Genomic DNA, 20381 nt, shown 5'->3' with positions numbered 1-20381 from the left:
TCCTGAATTCATTAACTGGGGCGTGTTCCCGGTTGGCCAGCCTCTGTATTTTCCTCTCCCCGGCTCTGCCACTCCATTGGTCGGCGGATCTGTTGAATGAACCGCCGGAGAACCGAGCGAACAGCAGCGGGCAGGAGGAAGCAGCGTGGGCCGCTGCGGCTGCGGGGATCGACCGAGGCACAGCCAACACCAGCACCGGGGAAGCGCGCTGCGGTGGAGCCGCTGGGGGACGTCGGTTACCGGTTCTCTGTCGACCAGAGGTTCTCCGGAGGAGACCAGAGGAAAGTGAATGAGGTTGATGCTGCTTTGCTGCACCTGGAAGGACGAACGCATGGGAGAGGAAGAAGGTGAGGAGCTGGCTGCTGGAGGGGTGAGGGCGTTTAAAAGGCAGAGGACGCTGCAGACAGAGAGGCGATGAATGCGGAGTTGTGCTGTTATGTTTGACATCCACTGATCAGATGTGAATTTGTCAGCGTTTCACCCAAAGGGAGGCTTGTTTGGGCATGCTAGCGCTGATTCTGAAGCCGTGTTTTCCTCGAGTTGATGCATCCATCATGTTTGTGTGCACCAGAGACTCTCGCACCAAGCTCACTCTGCGTGTTCAACCAGTAAAAAACATGACTGTTTATGATCAGATTAAAGATGAACAACAAAACGGTGAAAAGACAAGACTCTTAGGTCTAAATGAAAAACAACTGCTTTTCTAAGTGCTTATTACCATTTGGGTGGGTAAAAAAAAAGGACATAATTTCACAGAAATGTAGGGTTTAATATTAGCTTCTTATTTTGGTTGTGTTGTAGGTTTTTCATCTGTCCCTCTTGTATTAGACTGTGTTAGTCCTGTCCCCTCATGTTCTATGAATAGAACCGCGCAGACTTTGCATGTTTACATTTGCATTGCAATGATTCTGCAAGACATATGTGCTTCACCTGTACAGCTCATGCTGTGCGGGGGAAGATGAGGGTGTGTCTGTTTGCTTTTGCTATCTCCTCTTGACAAATGCAGCAAAGAAAGAATCACTCTTAGACATTCGACTTCAGAAACCAGTGAGTGTAGTAACCCTAAGCCTGTTTTGCCACTAAGCTCTTCTTTCCTTCATTTTTCAAAGAAATGGATGTCTTCCAAAGTCTCCTGTCTTTAGCTGCAGCCAATGCCTCCTCTGCAGTGAACGATGCCTCTCATATTAACTCATCCAAAGGGGTTTATTCTTCCTGAGACCAACTGTTTTTCTCATTAGCGAGAAGGAAGGGAGCCGTGAACGGCCCTTTGCAGGCCGCCCTCAACACTGAGGTCAGGTTAATGTTTGCACACGTCGCTTTGTGTTGTGCAGATTGCCAACTTTCAGGAAAACTGTTGTGCAACCTCAAGATCTCAGGTCTTCAATAATACATGAGCGACCACATTAATGCTACTTTATCCCATTAGCTGTTGTGATCTGCCAAAAATAAAAGGAAGCAAAGTTCTTAAAACAAATGGAGAACTTGGATGCAAAATGGTTTGCTAGACGGGTGATGAATGATAAAGTAACCTTTGGGTTGGAAACATTTTAGTAAGAACAGCATCTTACCTTGTTTTACCTGTTGAGTAACTTGTTAAATCGTTCTCTGTGAAAATGCCTTTTTTTTTTACTGGAATCTCCAGGGAGTCTCTTCCACTTTTCTAAAAGTTAGCCTCAACATTGAACATAAAACCTTATGAGAACCATCAGATAATGTTCCGTAGAGGCTTCTACAGTCGCAGTGTAACCTTTAAGAAATCATCCAGAAATGTCCTGCATTAGTTTCCTGAAGTCTGACCAGAACTTTTATGATATTCCATAAAGGTTTTATAAAGGTTAACTTCCCTCTGACTTACAGGACGTCATCTAAAGAGCAATTAGAGGGAGAGTTGCTTTTGTGTTCACTGAAGGGAAACTAAATCTTTCACAATGTAACCAATTGAGGGACTTTCCCTAAAAGATAGCTCGAAGATACCAACACCTTTCATGAAGTAATCTTCAGACAGGTTTATTGGAGCATAGATACAACTTTTACAGGGACAGCTGTAAAATAAATTTTGCTGGACGATAACTTGTCCCAGAACTTATTGCGATAAATGACAACATTGTTGTTTTGAGACCATTTTCAAGTAATATAATAGTAATAATGGCCTAAAAATGCAATAACACATTCTCAAAGATCAAGAAACTTTACGTTTTATTGAACATTTAAACACTAGAACTGGAAGAGATTTGGGATATCCAAGGAAGACAACAACAGAGACAACAAATGGAGTAAAATTAGGAAGTCTCTGTAAACAAAATTACTTTTCAAAAAAAGAGTTAGTTGAGACCAAAACACCAGACTGAAGACTTTTATCATTCAGTTTTTGGTAAAATAAGAGAGAAAAGAGAAAAACGATAAATCAAGCAAATGAAAATTATTGAGTTTCTTTTAATTTATCATGCAATTAATTGATTTATTGTGACAGGCCTAGACAGCTTTTGAAAACCTTATGAAATCTTCCCTATTGGTTCTCTTGAGGTTAGTTTCAAGAAAGACAGTGCAACATTTTTGAGCTACAAGCAAATAGTAACTAAAACTTTCAACATGCAACCTTGTAGAAAGTTTCATATTTAGTCGAGGTTTTCTACAAGTTTCGGAGTGTAACCTTCAGAGGGTCCTGCAGGTTCACTGAAACATTATGCAACTGTGTGATCTGTGTGGAGCTGAATCTTCTCTAAATGTGAAACCATAACTTTCAAAATCTCATCTTTAAAGAACCTTTTTGGACCATTCCTAACGGGTTCCCTGAAGGATAAATGCAAAGCTGACAGTGCAGTCTTTTAGAAACAGTCAAGAAATGTTTGCTAAAGGTTCCCTATTATTTTCCAGATGTAACGTATACAACACCTTTAAGAAGTGTTACATGAATGATTAAGGGCAACTTTACTGTAGAGAAACTTCAGAAAACTTTCAAGTTTCCCCTGAAAGTAGGTTTGTAGAATCGCAGGGTTACCTTCTCTAAAGGTTACATTTTCAAAATCTAACCTTCAGAGAACCTTTTGATTGGTTTCTACGTTTATGAAGTAACCTTTAAAAAAAAAAAAAACTGCAGGGAATTTTTCCTAAAGCTTCGCTGGAGCAACTTTAATAATTTATCTTATATGTTTCCATCGGAGTAGGAAGCTTAAAGACTAAGGAAAGGGAAACATCACCACATTATTCCTGGTTCTCATGCTATTAAATATAAATACACCGTTACCAGCTCATAACCAGTTTACCCAGAAGTCAGTCAGGCACCAGAAGCCTGGCTGCTGTGTTCGTACAGCTGAGCCAGAAGTGATGTCAGAGCAGCTTGTTGTGTGTTCAGCTTCTTCCTCAGGCGAATCATAAACCAGCTGGGTCAGTTTGCATGGGAAGCCAGATAAGCGCCTCATGCAAACACGGACACAATCAGAACGTTGTTGGATCTGCCGAGGCCCCAAATAAAGCCTCGCATCCGTGTGGGTTTGATCCCGTTTTCCCACGTGTCTTTGCAGCTGGAGGAAGTTTGCCGGAGTGCGCGGGATGCAAAGAGAGGATCTACGATGAGCAGTACCTGCAGGCCCTCAACGCCGACTGGCACACCATCTGCTTCAGGTAGAAAACTGACCCCACTTGGCTGCCGACACAGAAATGAGGACCAAAGTGTTTTGGTCGCATGCAACCATGTGGAAAAAAAACAAACAACCCCCTTCCCCCCCACATAAATCACGTTTCGGATTAATGGATCAAATATCCTTGGGTATAAGTGTGTATTTATTTTACACATCCAGCCTAATGATGACCTATTTTAACTGTTTACTATTTGGTTGCAATAGGAAATCCTCTGTCAGTGAATGAACCACAGTTTTCACTTATTTCTATCCTGAAGCAAAGGACAAAGTCTCCTTGTTGAATAAGCCTGACAGCCTGAAGCTGCAACATATTTATCAGGTTAATATAAAAGTCTGACAGCTAATTAATCCGAGAGGCGTTGTGTGATTGTTTGCTCCTCCTTCCCTTTGTTTGCTGCCCATGGATTTTATGTAATTCAATAGAAATACCAAATATTTCTAAGCTTCGGGTTCTGATTTTAGGACCATAAAACTGCTGAAGTGGCCGTTGTTCTGAAGCCTGTGTTAATGTCCATGAATCAGTTTAAAAACGGCTCAAAATCAACAGTGAAAGTGTCAACTTCCTGTCCACAGAGTTATCCAACTTTAGTAGCAGAAGAAGAAGATCTCCTTGTATTTGTCAGGATTCAGGATTTATTTGAAATCAAACCAAATATTAACACTGCAATTTGAAAAAGAATGGAAATAAATAATAATAATTAAAGAAAAGCTCATAGAACTGGGAGATGAACTCTTCTGCTTGGATCGGATGGGAAGCTTTCTGGGCCAGTGAGGTCTGGTCAAATGAAGATTAACCTTAAATTTGCATTTTCCCTCCTTAAATCTCAAGCATTTAGTGACGTCAGTGAATAAAACTCTGGATTCACGTTCAAATTTTGAAATACTTATCAAAACGTGGATTTAAATTTGTGAAACGAAATGCAATGATTATGACCTACGCTGTCCTGCCTTTGAATAAACATTTGGTCAGAATAACTTGATGAGATTTGTTCGTTCATGAATTTGCTGTCTATTGGTGAGGTCAAAGTTTACATCCGAGGTGTGTGTCTTGTTGTGCCGTTTGTTTGCGTCCCCACCAAGCGACTGAAGATCAAATGAAGATCAAAAATGAAACGCACAGCTCAATTAATATCTCGTCATACCTCAAAGCTATAGATTAAATTTTTTTTCCTGGACTGTAATCCCTTCGTGCCTTTAAGCCTTTCGTTCCAACTCAGCACCTTTTCTTCATAAACGATGAACATGCAAATGTTTCCAGCCTGGTAATAGCTTTTCAGCTCGCTCAGCCATGTCTCTTTAATTTCCCAATGGTTAGGTCAGCGCTGCCAGTTCACGGTCAACATGACGTCTCTGGTTCAGGTCCTGCTGCAGCTGAAACTCTGCAGAATGATCTTGACTGCTTGTTTTCTAGCTGGTTTGCAGACGTACCTGCAACTGTCTCATTAACAGCTGTAACAGCCTGATCTTCCTGACTGATGTTGGACATGTTTTCACTTGCATGCTGTACTGAGAACAGGTCCAGCTTGGATGTCTGAGACAACATCAGCAGCTTCTGCCTGGTTTATACTCAGACGGCTCCTGTTGCTCTGGTGACATGCCAGCAACAACCTGCCGTACTTACTACTTCACTGAGACGTTTTTATTAGAATCTGTTTTACTTGCATTCATATTCTTCTTCTTTTTTTTAGGTTCAAATTACTCAAAAGGTACTGATGGATGGCATGAGTGTTTCTTTAGAGACAGAAGATCAGTTTTGCTAATTTCAGATGTTTGTCAGGTCATTGTTTTTTTTTTTAAATGTTTTCAAATCTTCAGGATTTTAAGCTTTTTGTTTAGCTGAATGATATTACACAAAATGCCATTTTTTACTATAACATATTCTGATGCTTCAGTTACTTTACTTCCATACTCATCTATTGGCCCTAATCTAAGGTAGTATTAAAGTAGAAAGTGAAAAATATGTATATATGTAATTAACGATGCTTTGCTATTCTAACCATGAGTGCCATACCAAATTAACATATTTTTTAAAAAATGTAGTTGAATCAAACTTCATCATTTTTGATATAATTATTTAAAAAAAAGAAAGAAAATATTAACTGTTTACCTGTAGGATCAGATTTGAGGTTGTTTATTCAGAGAACGCCTCGGTGCAGCTTGCAGGAATGTTGCGTTGCGGCTCCTGTCAGTCACACTAACGATCCACCGTCATATCAGCAGCAGCAGCAGCAGCAGCAGCAGCAGCAGCAGCAGCAGGCCTTAGTGTTTACTCAGGAAACTGATGGGATGTTTGAACAAGTCCTGACTATATTACAGCAGAGTTTCCTCCACCTAAACCAGGGCTGTCAAACTCATTTCTGTTTTGGGCCAAATCAAGATCGTGAACGCTCTTAAAGGGCCAGTTGTGCCAGAATGTATTGATAAAACCTGTTAAATTGTTAAATTATTAATGAATTCTTAAAATTAAACAATATTATTGGACATATTTTCAGTCCACCCCTCCCGACCCCACTGAGGGACAAGGGTGAAGGAAAATGGATGGATGGATGGATGGATGGATTTTCAGTCCCTCCAGGATTTTGTGATACTTTTTGTGATTTTTTTTTTTTGTGGTACTAATTTGGAAATATTTCCGATATTTGCGCTTATTTACTACTGCAGATGCAACTTTTTATTACCAGCTGTATAGATCGTTACTATAGACATCAATTAAGGCTGAGGCAGCTGTTTAGTACAAGTAAGAACAGTTTGAGAAAAATCTACAATGAACTCTCGGGGCAAAAAGAAGTGCTAGGATTTGTTGATTTTGTGTGAATTTCCACAATAATTTTCAAAAAACTGGAGGGACTGATTGAAATAACTTGTCAGTAAACAGATAAAAACAGCATTGTTTTAATTGATAACATATTTAAGCTCACTTGGTGTTCAGTCTAGAATCTAGAGGGCCACATAAAAAGCTATGGCGGGCCGGATTTGGCCCGCGGGCCTTGAGTTTGACACATGTGATGTAGATGATGTAGAGGTGGAGTTTGTCTCTTGGTCATGTTGTCACTACTGGCCTGCAGAGAGTAAATCTAATACTTTACCCAACAGATTGTAGATTTCACTTTCCACTCAATCACCTTTTTATTCATATCCATGTGTTTGTGAAATCTGCACAACGCCTTTTTGCTAATGTGTGCCGTTTTTCACTTTCCTCAGAGCCTCAGTGTTGTCTTAAATTATTCAGAAGGTGGACCGCCATGCAGCAAAACAAAACGAACGAAAACCTCTGGGATAAAATTAGTTTCCAGTGTTTATTTTGGGGCTAACAATTATTTTAGCAATCAACTTTTCTGGTGGTTAATCAGTTGATCAGATAAAAAAAATTGGCACATTCTGCAGATTTTTCATTTAACCACATAAGCCTTTTTTATATAATAGAAATACATTAAAAGATGCAAAAAAAAAACTAAATAATTTAATTCCTTTTTTAAATGAGAAAATAAGTAAATATTTTATTGCGCAAAGTGGAATAAGATAGCAAAAAGTGATTAATGGGAGTTTTACATATGTATGTGTATATATGTATATTGTGCAGTTTTGTCTTTATTGCTGCTCTCAGGTTGTTCTTTGAACAAATGGCCTTTTAAATCTGTACACTGCAGCTAACAATTAATCAATGGCTAAATTAGTTGACAAATATTTTAATAATCATTTCATCCTGATAATTACAGTTGATGATTTCAGCCCCACTTTATTTGAACAGCTCATCTTGTTTGCACCATTAAGGTTCTTAACTTTTTGTGCAAGCTGTTGGGCCGTTGTGGGAATTTGCGTCTCTTAGTAAAACTATTTTCAGCTCAGCCAGATGGGGTGATATAATGCACTGGTTTATATGTCTGTACAGAAGAAGAAAAGAACCAAAAAGGATGAGTGAAAGAGTTTCTGACCAGAATATCGATGCAGCTTTTGTACACTTGTTCTTCCTGAGGGATAAATTATTTTTGCTGCTCAGAAAACGGCTCATCTCTCCACACTGGTGTGCGTTTTCTTTTTTTTTTTCTTTTTTTTTTATCCATTTGTGTGTTTTGGCGCCACCATCTGTCTGGAAGTCTCACACTTGCATGATCTCATTTAAGTGGAAAAATTTTCAAGTTGATAAATGCTCAGACAATTTAAAACGTTTTTGCACAACAAGATGCGATTTCAACGTGCAAAGATTTGTTATTTTCCTTTAAGTTATTCGGCGAGTTTTGAAACCAGTGATGGTGATCACACATTTCTCAAATAAACCTAAGGTAAGATATCTTGAAGGAAAACTGGTCATTTTCTCATAAATTTCTATTCAGCCTATCTTTAGTAACAGGAATCTTTTGGTCATTGACCAACATGAAGGTTGGATCAGATTCAGAGATTATAATCTGCTGACAGGTTTGAAATCTCTGGTAATTGGAAATAATGCAGCCTGCAGCTTCCAGATTGAATATCCAGTTTTTTTATGCATGTTTGACCTGGAAATGATGTGTAAAGCTTGTCGTTTAAACAGCAGAGGAACCTCAACAAGAGCAGCTGAAAACTCGTATTAAGTCAGAAAACTTGTTCTCAGTGCTGGAGCTTTGAGTTTAATTTAAACCTTTTCCTGTTTTCGATGTTATTGTCATCTGCCACTAGATGTTCCAGTAGAGCTGCAGCAGCTTCCTGACTCCTCGCCACGCTTCCTGTCTCCCATGCTGCTTTTCATTGATTTGCTTAATGCCTGATACACGTCTGTGCCGGTTTACCCAGACTCATCTGAGCCGATTGATCATTGGCGTGGTGGCTGCTGCCGCCGGGTGAAAAACTGGCAGCTCGATGTGCCATTAATGATTTCCTCCCAGCGGAAGTCTGAATGGGAAACCTGAGGAGGGCATCCGTGCAGAGGTCAGAGTCTTTAAAGGATTTGTGCTCTGTGTGTGTGTGTGTGTGTGTGTGTGTGTGTGTGTGTGTGTGTGCGTGTGTGTGTGTGTGTTTCTGCGTGTGCGTGTGTGTGTGTGGCATCCAGAAACATGTGGATGATGGCTTGGGGCTCGTCTCTATTCATTCATGCAAAACATTTCCACAAGTTTTCATTTGGATATTTAAGTGGGACGGTAAACACACTTCTTTGCATTTCTTTGTAATCGTAGCGTCAGTCAGAAGCTTTTTCCAGCTCCGTTCAGCGTCTCTCCTTTGAGGTGTCGGATATCAGACTGAATCTCTGGCCTCTTTGTGTGACATGCTATGACAGAACGCAGAGGAAAGTTCCTTTCTCTGGAAAAACCGAAGATATTTCTCTAAGCATCGCATGACTGGATGCTGGAAAGAGGGCAGGTTCAGGTAACTTCACTGGCAGATATGCTGTTTAGATTCTAGCATATTTGGGTTCAGCAAAAAAGAAAGCGAGATTAGAGATGGGGGTGGTTGTAAGTACCCAGAGAACCGTCCCCCTGGGTGGAAAAATAGAAAATGTTCCTCTTAAAATAGCCTCAGTGTTGGTCAGGCTTCGTGGGAAAATGGAGCCGAGCTCCCGCTGCTAAATATTTTCCCTTTATTTCTGCTTTCTGTTTGCTTTCTGTTGCATATTTCAAAGTTTGTTTGTTTGTTTCCCAAGCCACCAAAACAAGCTGTTGTAGTTGAGATGCATCTCCTTATGACCAGCCTGAAGAAAGTCTTCTTCCGTCAGTAAGTGAAAGCTATTGATTGTAACGTATTCCTGCTTTGTTGCGGTTCCGTCTCAGAGGAGACGTTTGACGCGCATCGACAGTGAAGGCGGCCGCTGGGACAGAAACGGCAGCGCTGTTTAAATGAGGGATGAGCACAGCGACGAACGGGACCAGACAGAAAGATTCAGTCTGAATGCAAATGGATCCTGAATCCAGATTGTGTCAAAGGTCGCAAAAATAGTGGTTCAAAGTTTTTGGATTTTTGAGTCTTTAGAAATGTTGACGACAAGTGAATCTCTAGATTAACCAAGATAGGCTGTTTTACAGCATAATGTCGTCGTTTGAGGCATGACAACCAATGAAGTTGTTTCTCTTCCCGTCACATGTTTTCACTCGATTCCTTCGTGACGACCACACAGTTCAGAACCGTCTCAGCTGCTGTGTCTCCAAAATCGAGAAAAACAGTTTGGAGAATTAGAAGAAAAAACCCGGTTTGGTCATAAAAATCCCTCTCCACTGGGCTCTGCTTCCATCACAGCATCCTGCAGTGTAATGTCATCTGCTGGTGTTTACTGTCTCTTCAGAGGCAGTATTATTATTTATTGTTTGTGCTGCAGCATGAAGAGCTTCTATTGACATCAACACAGGATGTAATTTACCTTCTTTGTCTTTGACAAACCCCATTTTGAAGAGGTTTATAATTTTTTACAGTTTAGGGAATTTGGGACGTGGCAGCTTTTCTTTACCTTCGAGATGTTTTCCAGGAGATTTAAGTTGAAGAAACGCCTGACGAATATTTTATAAGACAGTTTGAGACATTACATGTATTTATTTTATCCCGCTGACTATTAGAGATGAAAAACTTCTAATACAAAAAGAGTCATTATGTTTTTTAAAGTTATTCTGATGAATATTGGAACATAAATCAATAACTAGAAAAATATTAAAACCTATTCTGGTTTGCAGGCTTCTTCTCGTAAAAAGCATCAGAAATGTGCATCAGTAAATAAGGCTTTTTTTTTTGTAAATAAAGTTGTTTTTTTTTTTTGCCTGCTTGTAAAAGCAGAAGCAGAGTACTGCAGTGTCCCTGCAGCACTCTGCAGCCCTCCATCTTCTCCAACTATAAAACTACACCTGCTGTAGTCGCTGCCCTGTTCGTCACCCCACAGTCTGCTGCTTACTTTGCACTTTAAATAACAGCCTTTTTGTTCCCACATTCGTTGTAAATACTCAGTGTGAGCTCTTCTAGTAAATGTTTGGACAAGGCCGGTTTGCCCTCAAGGACAGACTGACACCGGATCTGCTGTCCTGAGCCGTGCAGCATGTTTACCTTGCAGAGGAAAAGCATGCAGATGTGTTCGCTTCTCGGGAGAAACAAGTCTTAGTTGGATTTTCTGACGGGCATCATAAAGAGCTGCAGTGACTCAGCATCTGCAGGGAAACTCTGCCTGGCAACAGAGTCTGAAGGAGACGAATCATGTGATGAATAATGCATTGAGTTAAAAGATTCGTCTTGATGCAGCGCATCGTAACAAAACCTGTAATGTGTTAAATAATGACAGCAGCAACAAAAACAAAGGGAAGTTTGTCTTCAGCAACTTGGATTGGTTTCTAAACAGAAAATTCAGAAACTGAAATATAAATAAATATGTACTGATACTGATATTTATTATCTTTGTTGGCATTTAATTGGCTCATATTTTAAAATTTCAGATCTTGTCTGTGGTGCCGGACAGGGAAGCTGCTGTTCAGATGCACCAATTAGGCTTTTACTGGCCGATAGCAGTTTACTGTTTTCTTAAAAAGATTATAATTTATACTCCCTGGCTTGTGTTAATATGCAAAAACAAACAAAAAACTTAATTTCTGCAAGTTTTTAATGCAAGTTTTAAATTTTGAATCCAACAGAACATAAAAAAAAATTACACGATTATCCTCAGCAAAGCATACGTCTCAAACCCTGCATTTGATTTTTGACGTTTTAAAACATTGCTAATTGCATTCAGAATCACATATTTAGGAAATAAACTTCAGCTGTGTGTAATTACCCAGCTGTTCTTTCAGAACTACAGAGGAGTGGCTTTGATCAAAGCTTATCCTTCTCTTAGATCGGACTAGTCAAAGTCCAAACCTGAAACCAATTTAGAATCTGTGGCTTGAAAACTGATGTTCACAGATTCCCTCCTTCCATCTGACTGAGCTTGAGCCGTTGTGCAAAGACGAGGGAGCGAACAAATGCATCAGACTCCTTCAATTGATTACAATTATGCATGGCAAGACGTTGAACTTTTGATTGGAAAGTGAAAAAACATAAAGAAGTAAAAACACCATCAGTGCTTTTGCATCTCTATTTGTGGCTGCTGAGATTTCATTAAGGTGACACTTCACCATGTGTGAGAAAGGAAATCTGCTGCCTCGCTTCCCCTCGTCTTTCAGAAAGCCTCGCTCCCCTGCAAGGAGGCTGCCATGTCTGATTATCCAGGGAGACGTGGGAGGCTTCAACAGATGATGGAGAGCTGGGAAATTTGATTTGTGCTGCCAGGACAAATCGACAGGTCCAGGAAATGGGCCGAGTCCTCGACGCGATTAGGAAGGAGACGAAGTGAGCTTGGGCGGGTGAATCCTGAACCGTCACAGGGTCAGAGGATGGGAAACGGGAGATTTAAAAAAAAAAAGCGTGACCTTCCCCCCCTCCTGTTCTCTTTCGATTTAGCTTATAGAGGAAGTAGAGGAAGGGAGGGACTGGGCATAAGGAGAGAGACGGGGACACTGATGCTTCTGACAGCCAGGCTGCAGTAGCTGAACATCAGAGCCGGTGACATGAGTCTCTCTTCGAACTGTCAAAACAAGAGCTTCGCTCCGCGGAGCGGCACGTCAGCAGAGAGCCGGCGCAGAGGGAAGCAGCCGATCCTGTAAGCACCAAGTCTCTCTCTGTGTTTGTTGACTTTTAACCTGAAGGCTGAACTTAAGCTCAACTCGAGCTGATCTGGTTCACGTTTTCAGTCTCTATCAAACTTTGAGTCTTTAACTTTAGCTGTTAAATAAACAAATCTGCCGTAAGACATCCTGTTTGTACGTAGGTGGTTATTTTTGATCCAGCAGACGCTTGTAGATGCTGCAAAAGTGTTTTTTGTTCAGTCAGAACAGAAACTCACAGACTTACATTTTCTGTGTGGTTGAAATTTTGCTCTTATTTTAGCCATAAAAGTGTCAAAATGCCAGACTGAGGTGTCAGATTACAGGTACGACGAGCATTGACCAACATTAATTACACTGTTAGAGTTTCTGTCCTCTCCTTAAATTTTACAGATATGTCATATTAACCAAACTAAACATGGAAAAGTTCTATCTTTCTTTCTCTACCCGAGAGTTTGCACCTGAATAAGCTTGATTAACTTTTATAAGAAAGCAGAAAATACGTGCTTTTCACTTCCTGTTATAATGTGAAACTCTGAAACTGGCAAAATTGAATTGAACCGAATCGGTATTTTATTTTATTTTGTTTTCATTTTCATCATTATTGTAGACTTTTCCAGAAGCGTGTAGTGGCTGAGATTTGCTCATTTCTCTCTGAGCTTCGTCTTACTTCCCCAAAACCCAGAGCGCACATCGATCCGCCGCCTCCGTCACACGTCTTTAACTCAGGATGCAAAAAACCCAAATTAGTTTTGGCTTCCCTATTTTTGTTTTGTCAGTGCAACATTGAATAAAAGCCTGTCGCTAAAACATGTGACTCACATCTCATGTGCGGTCTGGTTGTTTCATCTCTGTCACTGTGAGCGAGTCGCTTTGCCTTCACCAGACTGCTTCGGATCTGTTTGTGTCATCATGATAACCCAGATTGTCAGAGAGGAAACTTGTTTTTTTTTGTGTGTTTTTTTTTTACTTTGGGTGTTTTATCTTGTTCGATGCATGAGATGCTTGCCAAAGAAACTTTTGTGTGACATTTTATTTTCAGAAACTTTTGGAGAACAGAACCTGGAAATGAGAATCAAAACTAAAACCACAACACAAAAATACAACTTCTCTAGCAGAACCAGTGTAAAAGTTAAACGTCCATGTTTGAAATGATCTTAGGAAAATAAACAGTAGAAGTATTACTTCTTTTTCATTTATGTCCTTTCACATTTTTTGCTCATTTTCCGCTAAAGTCACAAATAAATATTTTTTAATAATTGTATTTTATGTCATAAGGGGAACATTTACACTGAAAAAGAGCAATCTGCTTGATTTTTCCTGTTTTATTTCACTCTTTTGCTTGTGTGTGTGTGTACATTACTTCCTTTAATTTTCCATTTCTGAATTGCAAAGTTTCCTCCATTTTTATTTAATCCCTGCTGTCGATGCATGAAACCTCCAGACATAAATCTTTTGCTATTGCACCTTAAAGTAGCACATAAAAATAGAAAAATCCACCTTTTAGTTTGAGTAGATTTAATCAGTGGAGAAAAATGTTCAGAAATAATTGTTTTCAGAAAGTCACTAGTGGCAATCATTCTTCTAAAATAATCTGGAAGATTTATTTTACACTCTAGGAACTTTTCATTTGAAACTTTTCATCTTTGGGGAGTAAATGGGACGTGACACAGAGGAGCTGAGATTCATCCGGAAAGTACAGTCATTGTTAGAGAAATGCAATAAGACGTCCAGAGATTACGAGACTTCAGAACAAAGCTAATGTATATTTGGGATTTTCTAAAATAACTGAATGCTGTATTATGTTAAAGTCCCATTTAACTGGCCGTTTCCTGTTTCTGTAAATTTTGTCACTTTTGTTCCTCGATTTCATGCATTTATCAGTGTTTTCCTGATGGATTAAACTCTCTGATCCTCCTCCATCACCTCGAGTTCGTTCAAGCCGATGCCGTTCTCTGAGAGGAGGAGACACCCTTCCTCTTCGGTGGAATATTTTGATTAATCGCCTTTCAGTCAGCTCTAACCTTCGGCTCTCGGCTCTACACTTTAATCACACTCTGAAAATTAAATTTTTGTTGCACGGTGACCCGATGGAGTCTAGACTCCTAAATCCTCAATGTGACTTCAAAATAAAAGATTAAAGAGCTAATTTATTTATTTATTTTTTGTACCTTTATCACTTTTGACCTTAATCGTTCATACTGAGTTTCACTTCATGAACGGTTTAAAATCACGCGGCGTTATCTCTAGTGTCTGATTGGTCGGCTGAGTTTGGCTTTACCACCAAGGTGTTACTATCAGGATAAATCCGGTTAATCTGTCTGAACTTCTTACAATAACTAAGCGTTACATCTGAGACATGATTGTCTTCAGGTTTTGTTTTATGCAGCAACTAAAAGGACAACATGTTGAGAGTCTCACATCTGCTCAATTGTAAAAGTAAAATGAAACTTTAGTTTGAAAACATAAAAGAATGCATTAAAAACCAAAACGATATAAGTCTGTAAACGGCTTTGTTTTGTTGCCTTTCTGCCTGAATCCCCGCCTGGAGCTGAATCGACACTCTTTGTGGCTCCCAAAGACCTTTTATTCATCCGCTCTGGAAGGAGAGAGACTGACCGTGCTGACGGCCGGGGAAGCTCAGCAGACACAAAGAAAAGCGCTGGCGTGCTCTTCACTCCCTCGCCGGCTGCTAGGACTCCTGTTTGCTGCCTGAATAAAGAACAGGCACTCGGATAAAGAGACGGTCTGTTCAGCCGGCTGTTTTTAAATGCACAGCCCGTCGCCGCTGCGTTCAAGACTGAAAGATGTTAAACACACGTCAGAGTAAATGCTGTTGAGTTGAAGGTGAGGACATCAGAATGAGGTCTGATTGGCTGTGGGACTTCCTGAATGAGTCTGAAGCCGCCCATTAGACACAGAGGGAGGCTTATCAGAAGGAGATGAGGTAATGTCGAGTGTTTTTATGCGTTTGAGGCTGACATCATCTCCGTGGCATCCTGGGTTACCATGGCGAAGGAGGCGGAGGGGTTGATAAAGTGTAGGGAGGGAGTGTGGGAATTGAATGTGTCTGCAGGGAACGGTAATTAGTCAAAGCTTACTAATCCAAACCCGTTTAACTCTGGTAAGGCTGTCGTCAGAGGCTAATCAGTTTGGCTGATGATGGTAATGAGGAGGAGGAGGAGGATTAAACACCTGGATGACAGGTGAAAACTTTTACCTGAGACAGTTTGGAGGTTTTTCCTTCATTTCATCAGTGGACAGAGTTTGGCTCTAGACCAGAAATCCCCGTCTGTTCATGTCTCGTCTGACTGGGATCGACCCCCAGACAGGCTGACATTTCCTCTGGTTGACTTTCACCCCCAGTGTGTGTGTGTGCGTGTGTGTGTGTGTGTGTGTTTTCTCTTCATCAGTGAGGACTCCATCTTGGCTGTAGACACTCTCGTTTCCATCAGATCCCCACGCTTGATGCTGACCGCCTGATCTTTCCTGTTTTTAATGGAGCAGATCGGAGTATCGGCTTATTGATCGTATCTACGCAGAGCTTTTCTGCTGCCTCGGCAGAGATACGGGCGATGGATGTCCTCCTGAGCGCGAAGGAGATGAAGGCACATTTAATATTTCATGAAACGCAGCGTGTGTGCACGTCTGTGGGTGTGTGTCTTAGGTGGACGGGTTTGGCTCCTCGTAAATCTTTCGGCTGTGCGCGTCGCACCGCTTCCTTTTGAGCCCTTCTGCTTCCTGTAGCCGCCTCACCTTCTGTACCGTTCAGTGGCCTGTGGCTTTAAATCCACACACACACACACACACACACACACACACACACANCACACACACACACACACACACACACACACACACACACACACAGTCACACCTTATAAATGCTGACCGGTAGATGATGGTCAGGGAGTGTGGTTGGTGTGTGTGGGAGTCGGACCAAACTGTTTTTCTTGTTGCGAGGCGTTGAGTTTCACAGTCACGGTTACATCAGACCCAGTTGGATATCTTCATGCGTTGTGCTGCCTTTAGCTTTTGACTGAAATGTTCTGATCTCGGTTTTACCGCTACCAATCAGATCCAGACAAGATACCAAAACACCCGTATCTCAGCCACTTTATGACGTAAACTTTGGGTCATATCAGATTCCCCCTTCAGAGGTGCTTCAATTGAGTTCAACAAGATTTTTTATTTTTTTTTTACTTTTGGTCCATCAAACAGTTTTAGGCTGAAAATCCACATCTGTCATTCCACCACATGCCAAAGGTTCTCCGTTACATAGAGATCTGGTGAAATCAAACTGGTGACCAGTTTGGGATGATTTTAGCTCTGACTTGGTGTGTTTTCCTGCTGGATTGACCATCAGAGGACGGTACGCTGTCGGCAACATGTCAACCTTACTGTTGCAACTATCGGCCATATGTTCAGGTGCATTTGTAGTTAAAAGATCATAAAGGCACCTGAACAGTTTTATTCATACCCTGTGTTTGAAATAATCACTTTATTTCACCAAAACGGTAATTTTGACTGAGTCCTGATTCAGAACACGTGGAGAGAGCTGAAGAATTGGGTGAAAACATGAAGGTCTTCCAACGCTGAAGATGATTTTATTTTTTTTTAAATGTAAGTAAAAGTGTTTGTTTTAAAAATGTTCTTAAATTGTTTAATTTTTTGAGACATTCCTCTTGTTTCCTATCCAGTGAAAACGCTCTGGTTCAGTTATAACACATCTTCAGTCTGAATCTGCCAACGACACGGATGGCTTTGGCCTCAGCTGTGTTTACATTTTATTACACCATTTAATAAAATTTACATTTCATAAAATAGCCGTATACATATTTTGAACTTTTTAACTCAAACATCCAGATTCAAATCAGTCAAAGTTTGAATCTTTGCATCGGTACTGAAAATGGACCTGATGACCCTGTTGCTAAAAATATCATCATTTCCTGGCATCCTCTGAACAGATACAATATGCTGTAAAAGAAAAGATAAGGGGAGTCTGATTGGATGCATTTTTATCTCAATGTTAAATGTTAGAACCATGGCTGACGTTGAATTTTGTTGTTGTTTTGTTGCAATAACAACTGTGAATTTCTTTAACGTTTGTTGTTAAAGAAAGAAATCAGGTAGAAATAACTGTGAAAACAGAAACGGGGGCTTTAAAATCTGGTTTGTCTTTCATAAGCATCGAATATAAACCCTGAAATCATGATTTATGAATTGCAGGCAGCAGTGATCTCCTCCGAGGATCCTCAAATGCTGTTTTGAAAATGTGAGGGAAAAAATTCACAAGTCACTGTGTTGCCGGGTTGCTTTTATGTGTGACGGATGATTTACCTCCACTCATTTGTTCACACAGTTTATTTATGTCAGCTGGAACAAAGTAATCATGTGTGGTATTGACCCTGGTCAGACTTTCACAGGATAAATCGATAAAACGTCCTCGTTAAAAGACACGCGAATAGAAACGCTCTCACTCGTATATGCATTTTTACAGTATGACTGTTTAATTAACACACTGAACATTTTATGTCATCGCATGAAGCGTTACATCAGGGAGAGTCATTACTTTTCATGCATCCAGATGATCGTTTTAGTTTTTTCAATCAGTTTTTAACTCTTAAATAAAACTTTTCATGAGCTGAATATGAAAGTTGATTTGCAAAATGTTGTTAAATATATATTTGAATAAAATAAATATACTGAAACCAGTATCTGCTCCAGTTATAACAGGGTTGTATCCATTTCTGATCCATGAAGGTTTTCACTTTGAAATAAAGTCATATTATCAGCCTAGAAATGCTTGTTATGTTTGGGTTTTACTCTGTGAAGATCTGAGCCGTTTAATTGTTTCTACGATTTTTTTCCAACCTTTTATCGTCAGGTTAAAGATACTCTGTGGGTTTTCTTTTCCAGCTCATTAAACCATGGAGTAGATTGATTTAATAAGGCCAATTATTAAATACATTTTTGCAAAGTTTTGACCTTCGCCACTGATCTTTAGCCAAGTTTAATTTCTCATTAAGAACTACAAGATAAATAAAAAAGAACATTACAAATATTTTCTATCCTTCGTAACACAATTAGTAATTTATATCATGTTAGAGAGCAGTTATGTAAATAGCGTCGTCTATTAAAAATAATTAGTTGGCATTTTGAAAGCATTTAGCATGGCTAGTTTGTTTAGCATTCAACATCAGTCTCTAAGGTTTCCCTGGAGAAGATGATTCCTTACCTTACCGAGGAAATAAAAATGTTTTTCAGCATTTCCAGATCCATTGATTTCCATGAAAGAAAGGAATGAGAAGCTTACAAGCATAAAATCGAGCTACTTTGCCTTCCTGTTATCTACTGAAAGCGCTCTCTCTCGTTGTCTGGCACCTTAATTGAAGTCTCAGTTTGGTTTGAAATAAATTTTGCACCTCGACGCTTCCCTAACGCCAACATTGAGATTTTCCTGCTGAGTAACAACATTCACCTGGAAACATTTAGCTAGATTTTATTTAATAATGAGAAAAAGTAAAGGTTCTTGAGTTTCCAACGAGCTGGTTGGGTCAGAGCCAGTCAAGCTGGAAAACAACTAACACTTTGACAAATCTGGTTAAGGTTCTGTTTTGAGAAGAAAGCATTTGTAGATTATGTATTAGTCGGGTTTAAGCCTGAATCTGCAGGGGAAATATTACAACTACAAAGCAGATATGTATATCCTTCAATCTGAAACTTAACAGTTTAAACTTATTAAAAAGAAGTCGACATCGCTTTTCATGGCGTTTCCAAATATTGTAAAATAATGCAATACAGTCATTATTTTTAAGATTTTACTCGCCCTTTAGTCTTCAACAACAACGACAAAAGAAAACTGTGGATACTTGGATGTGTAATTTCCATGCAGGACAGATTAAATAGATGTGGTGAATTGTGGACAGCTATTAGACTAACAGGGCTTTTGGCTCACACACACGCCGCATTAAACGCTCTGTTTTTCCCCATTTTTCCTTCCCCACCATGTTGTTCCTCTCATCACCCACTCAGAGTTATCTCAGGTCTGGAAACCAGACCTGACAGATTACAGACGGAGTGTAAATAAACGTGACAGTGCTGAAACATTAACCAGATTGTTGTGGGTCCAGTTGGAGGTCGTCGAGGGGGCTTCTGTCAACATGGCCTCCTCCTCTCAGCCGGGAAGAGGAATTTATTACCGCCTTCGACGCATCGAGCTAATTCCATCAGGGATTTTAACTGGAGGGGGGACGGTTTCAGATTTACTAACTCTCCTCTCCTAATCTCAGCTCCTTCTGCTATTGGCTGCTTCGTTCCCTCTGGGATCCAGAAAAGCTTGTTGAGTTTGCTTTTATGTCTGAGCAGTCTGTGTGTTTTATTTCTTTGTCTTTGAAGTTTTTATATCATTATCCATTTTTTTTTATTTATTTTTTTAGTTTTTTACTTAGGCTCCATTTCAGAAAATCTCTTTCTCTCCACAGAACATTTTTTTTGCTGCATGGAGGTGTTGCAGCTTAGCAAAATGTAAAAAAAAAAAAACACACCAAGCTGTCGCTGTTTAAATGTGTTTCAGCATATCAGAGTATGAAGAAGCTTTTTCACTCTGCTAATCCTCTTATAATGTGTCAGTGCCAGCACACAGGCGACCGCATTCAACCAAAAATACACCAAGCCGCCAAAAACACACGATTAACCGCTATTTTTAAAAAGGTGTTAAAGCTTTAAGTTGTAGCTCTGCTTTACAGGTTTTCTGCTTCTCCTTTTAGAGAAGATTCTTATCCCGAAGGCAAGAATCCAGCCTCTCTGCATTCAGTCATGTCTCTGAAACTCTGCTGCCGGTTAGCTTTGATCTGAGAGAAATCTCCATGAGGAACCTTAGAGCATTAAAATCCCCCCCGGGGCTTAGTGAGCGCCAGCATCACACCCAGGTACGACTTCTGCATCAGCAGCACTTTGCAGTTATCGAGCGGCGGAGGGTGAAGACAGCTGAGTAGCTGCAGACGTCTTCTGGAGGGTTTGACCCACTTCCAGGCTCCCCTGCCCCCCGGTTTGCTCCGACACGCTGCATACTGGAGCAACAATCTGCTGAGCTGCAGCACAGCTCTGCATCCACACTGGGGAGATGCTGTCTGGATCTGTCTGTGTGTGTGTGTGTGTGTGT

The 20381-nt window shown here is 40.3% G+C and overlaps 1 protein-coding gene across 3 annotated transcripts in view; it reads left to right on the top strand.

Annotated features, from left to right (window-relative positions):
- The window catches only part of limk1a (LIM domain kinase 1a), a 50449-nt gene continuing 30068 nt past the window's right edge, over positions 1 to 20381 (top strand). Inside the window, exons 1-2 of one of the 3 annotated variants that reach the window (XM_007576782.2) lie at positions 1 to 347; positions 3522 to 3621. In XM_007576782.2, the coding sequence (XP_007576844.1) occupies positions 290 to 347; positions 3522 to 3621 (158 nt within the window). In that variant the 5' untranslated portion in view covers positions 1 to 289. Of the gene's footprint in view, positions 348 to 3131; positions 3622 to 11287; positions 12214 to 20381 lie in introns of those variants that run through there. The other 2 variants (XM_007576781.2, XM_007576784.2) reach the window with 2 other exon arrangements.

The sequence above is a fragment of the Poecilia formosa genome, unplaced genomic scaffold, assembly GCF_000485575.1.
Source record: "Poecilia formosa unplaced genomic scaffold, Poecilia_formosa-5.1.2 Scaffold416, whole genome shotgun sequence".
Lineage (NCBI taxonomy): Eukaryota > Metazoa > Chordata > Actinopteri > Cyprinodontiformes > Poeciliidae > Poecilia > Poecilia formosa.
This window is presented reverse-complemented; position numbering and strand designations above follow the sequence as displayed.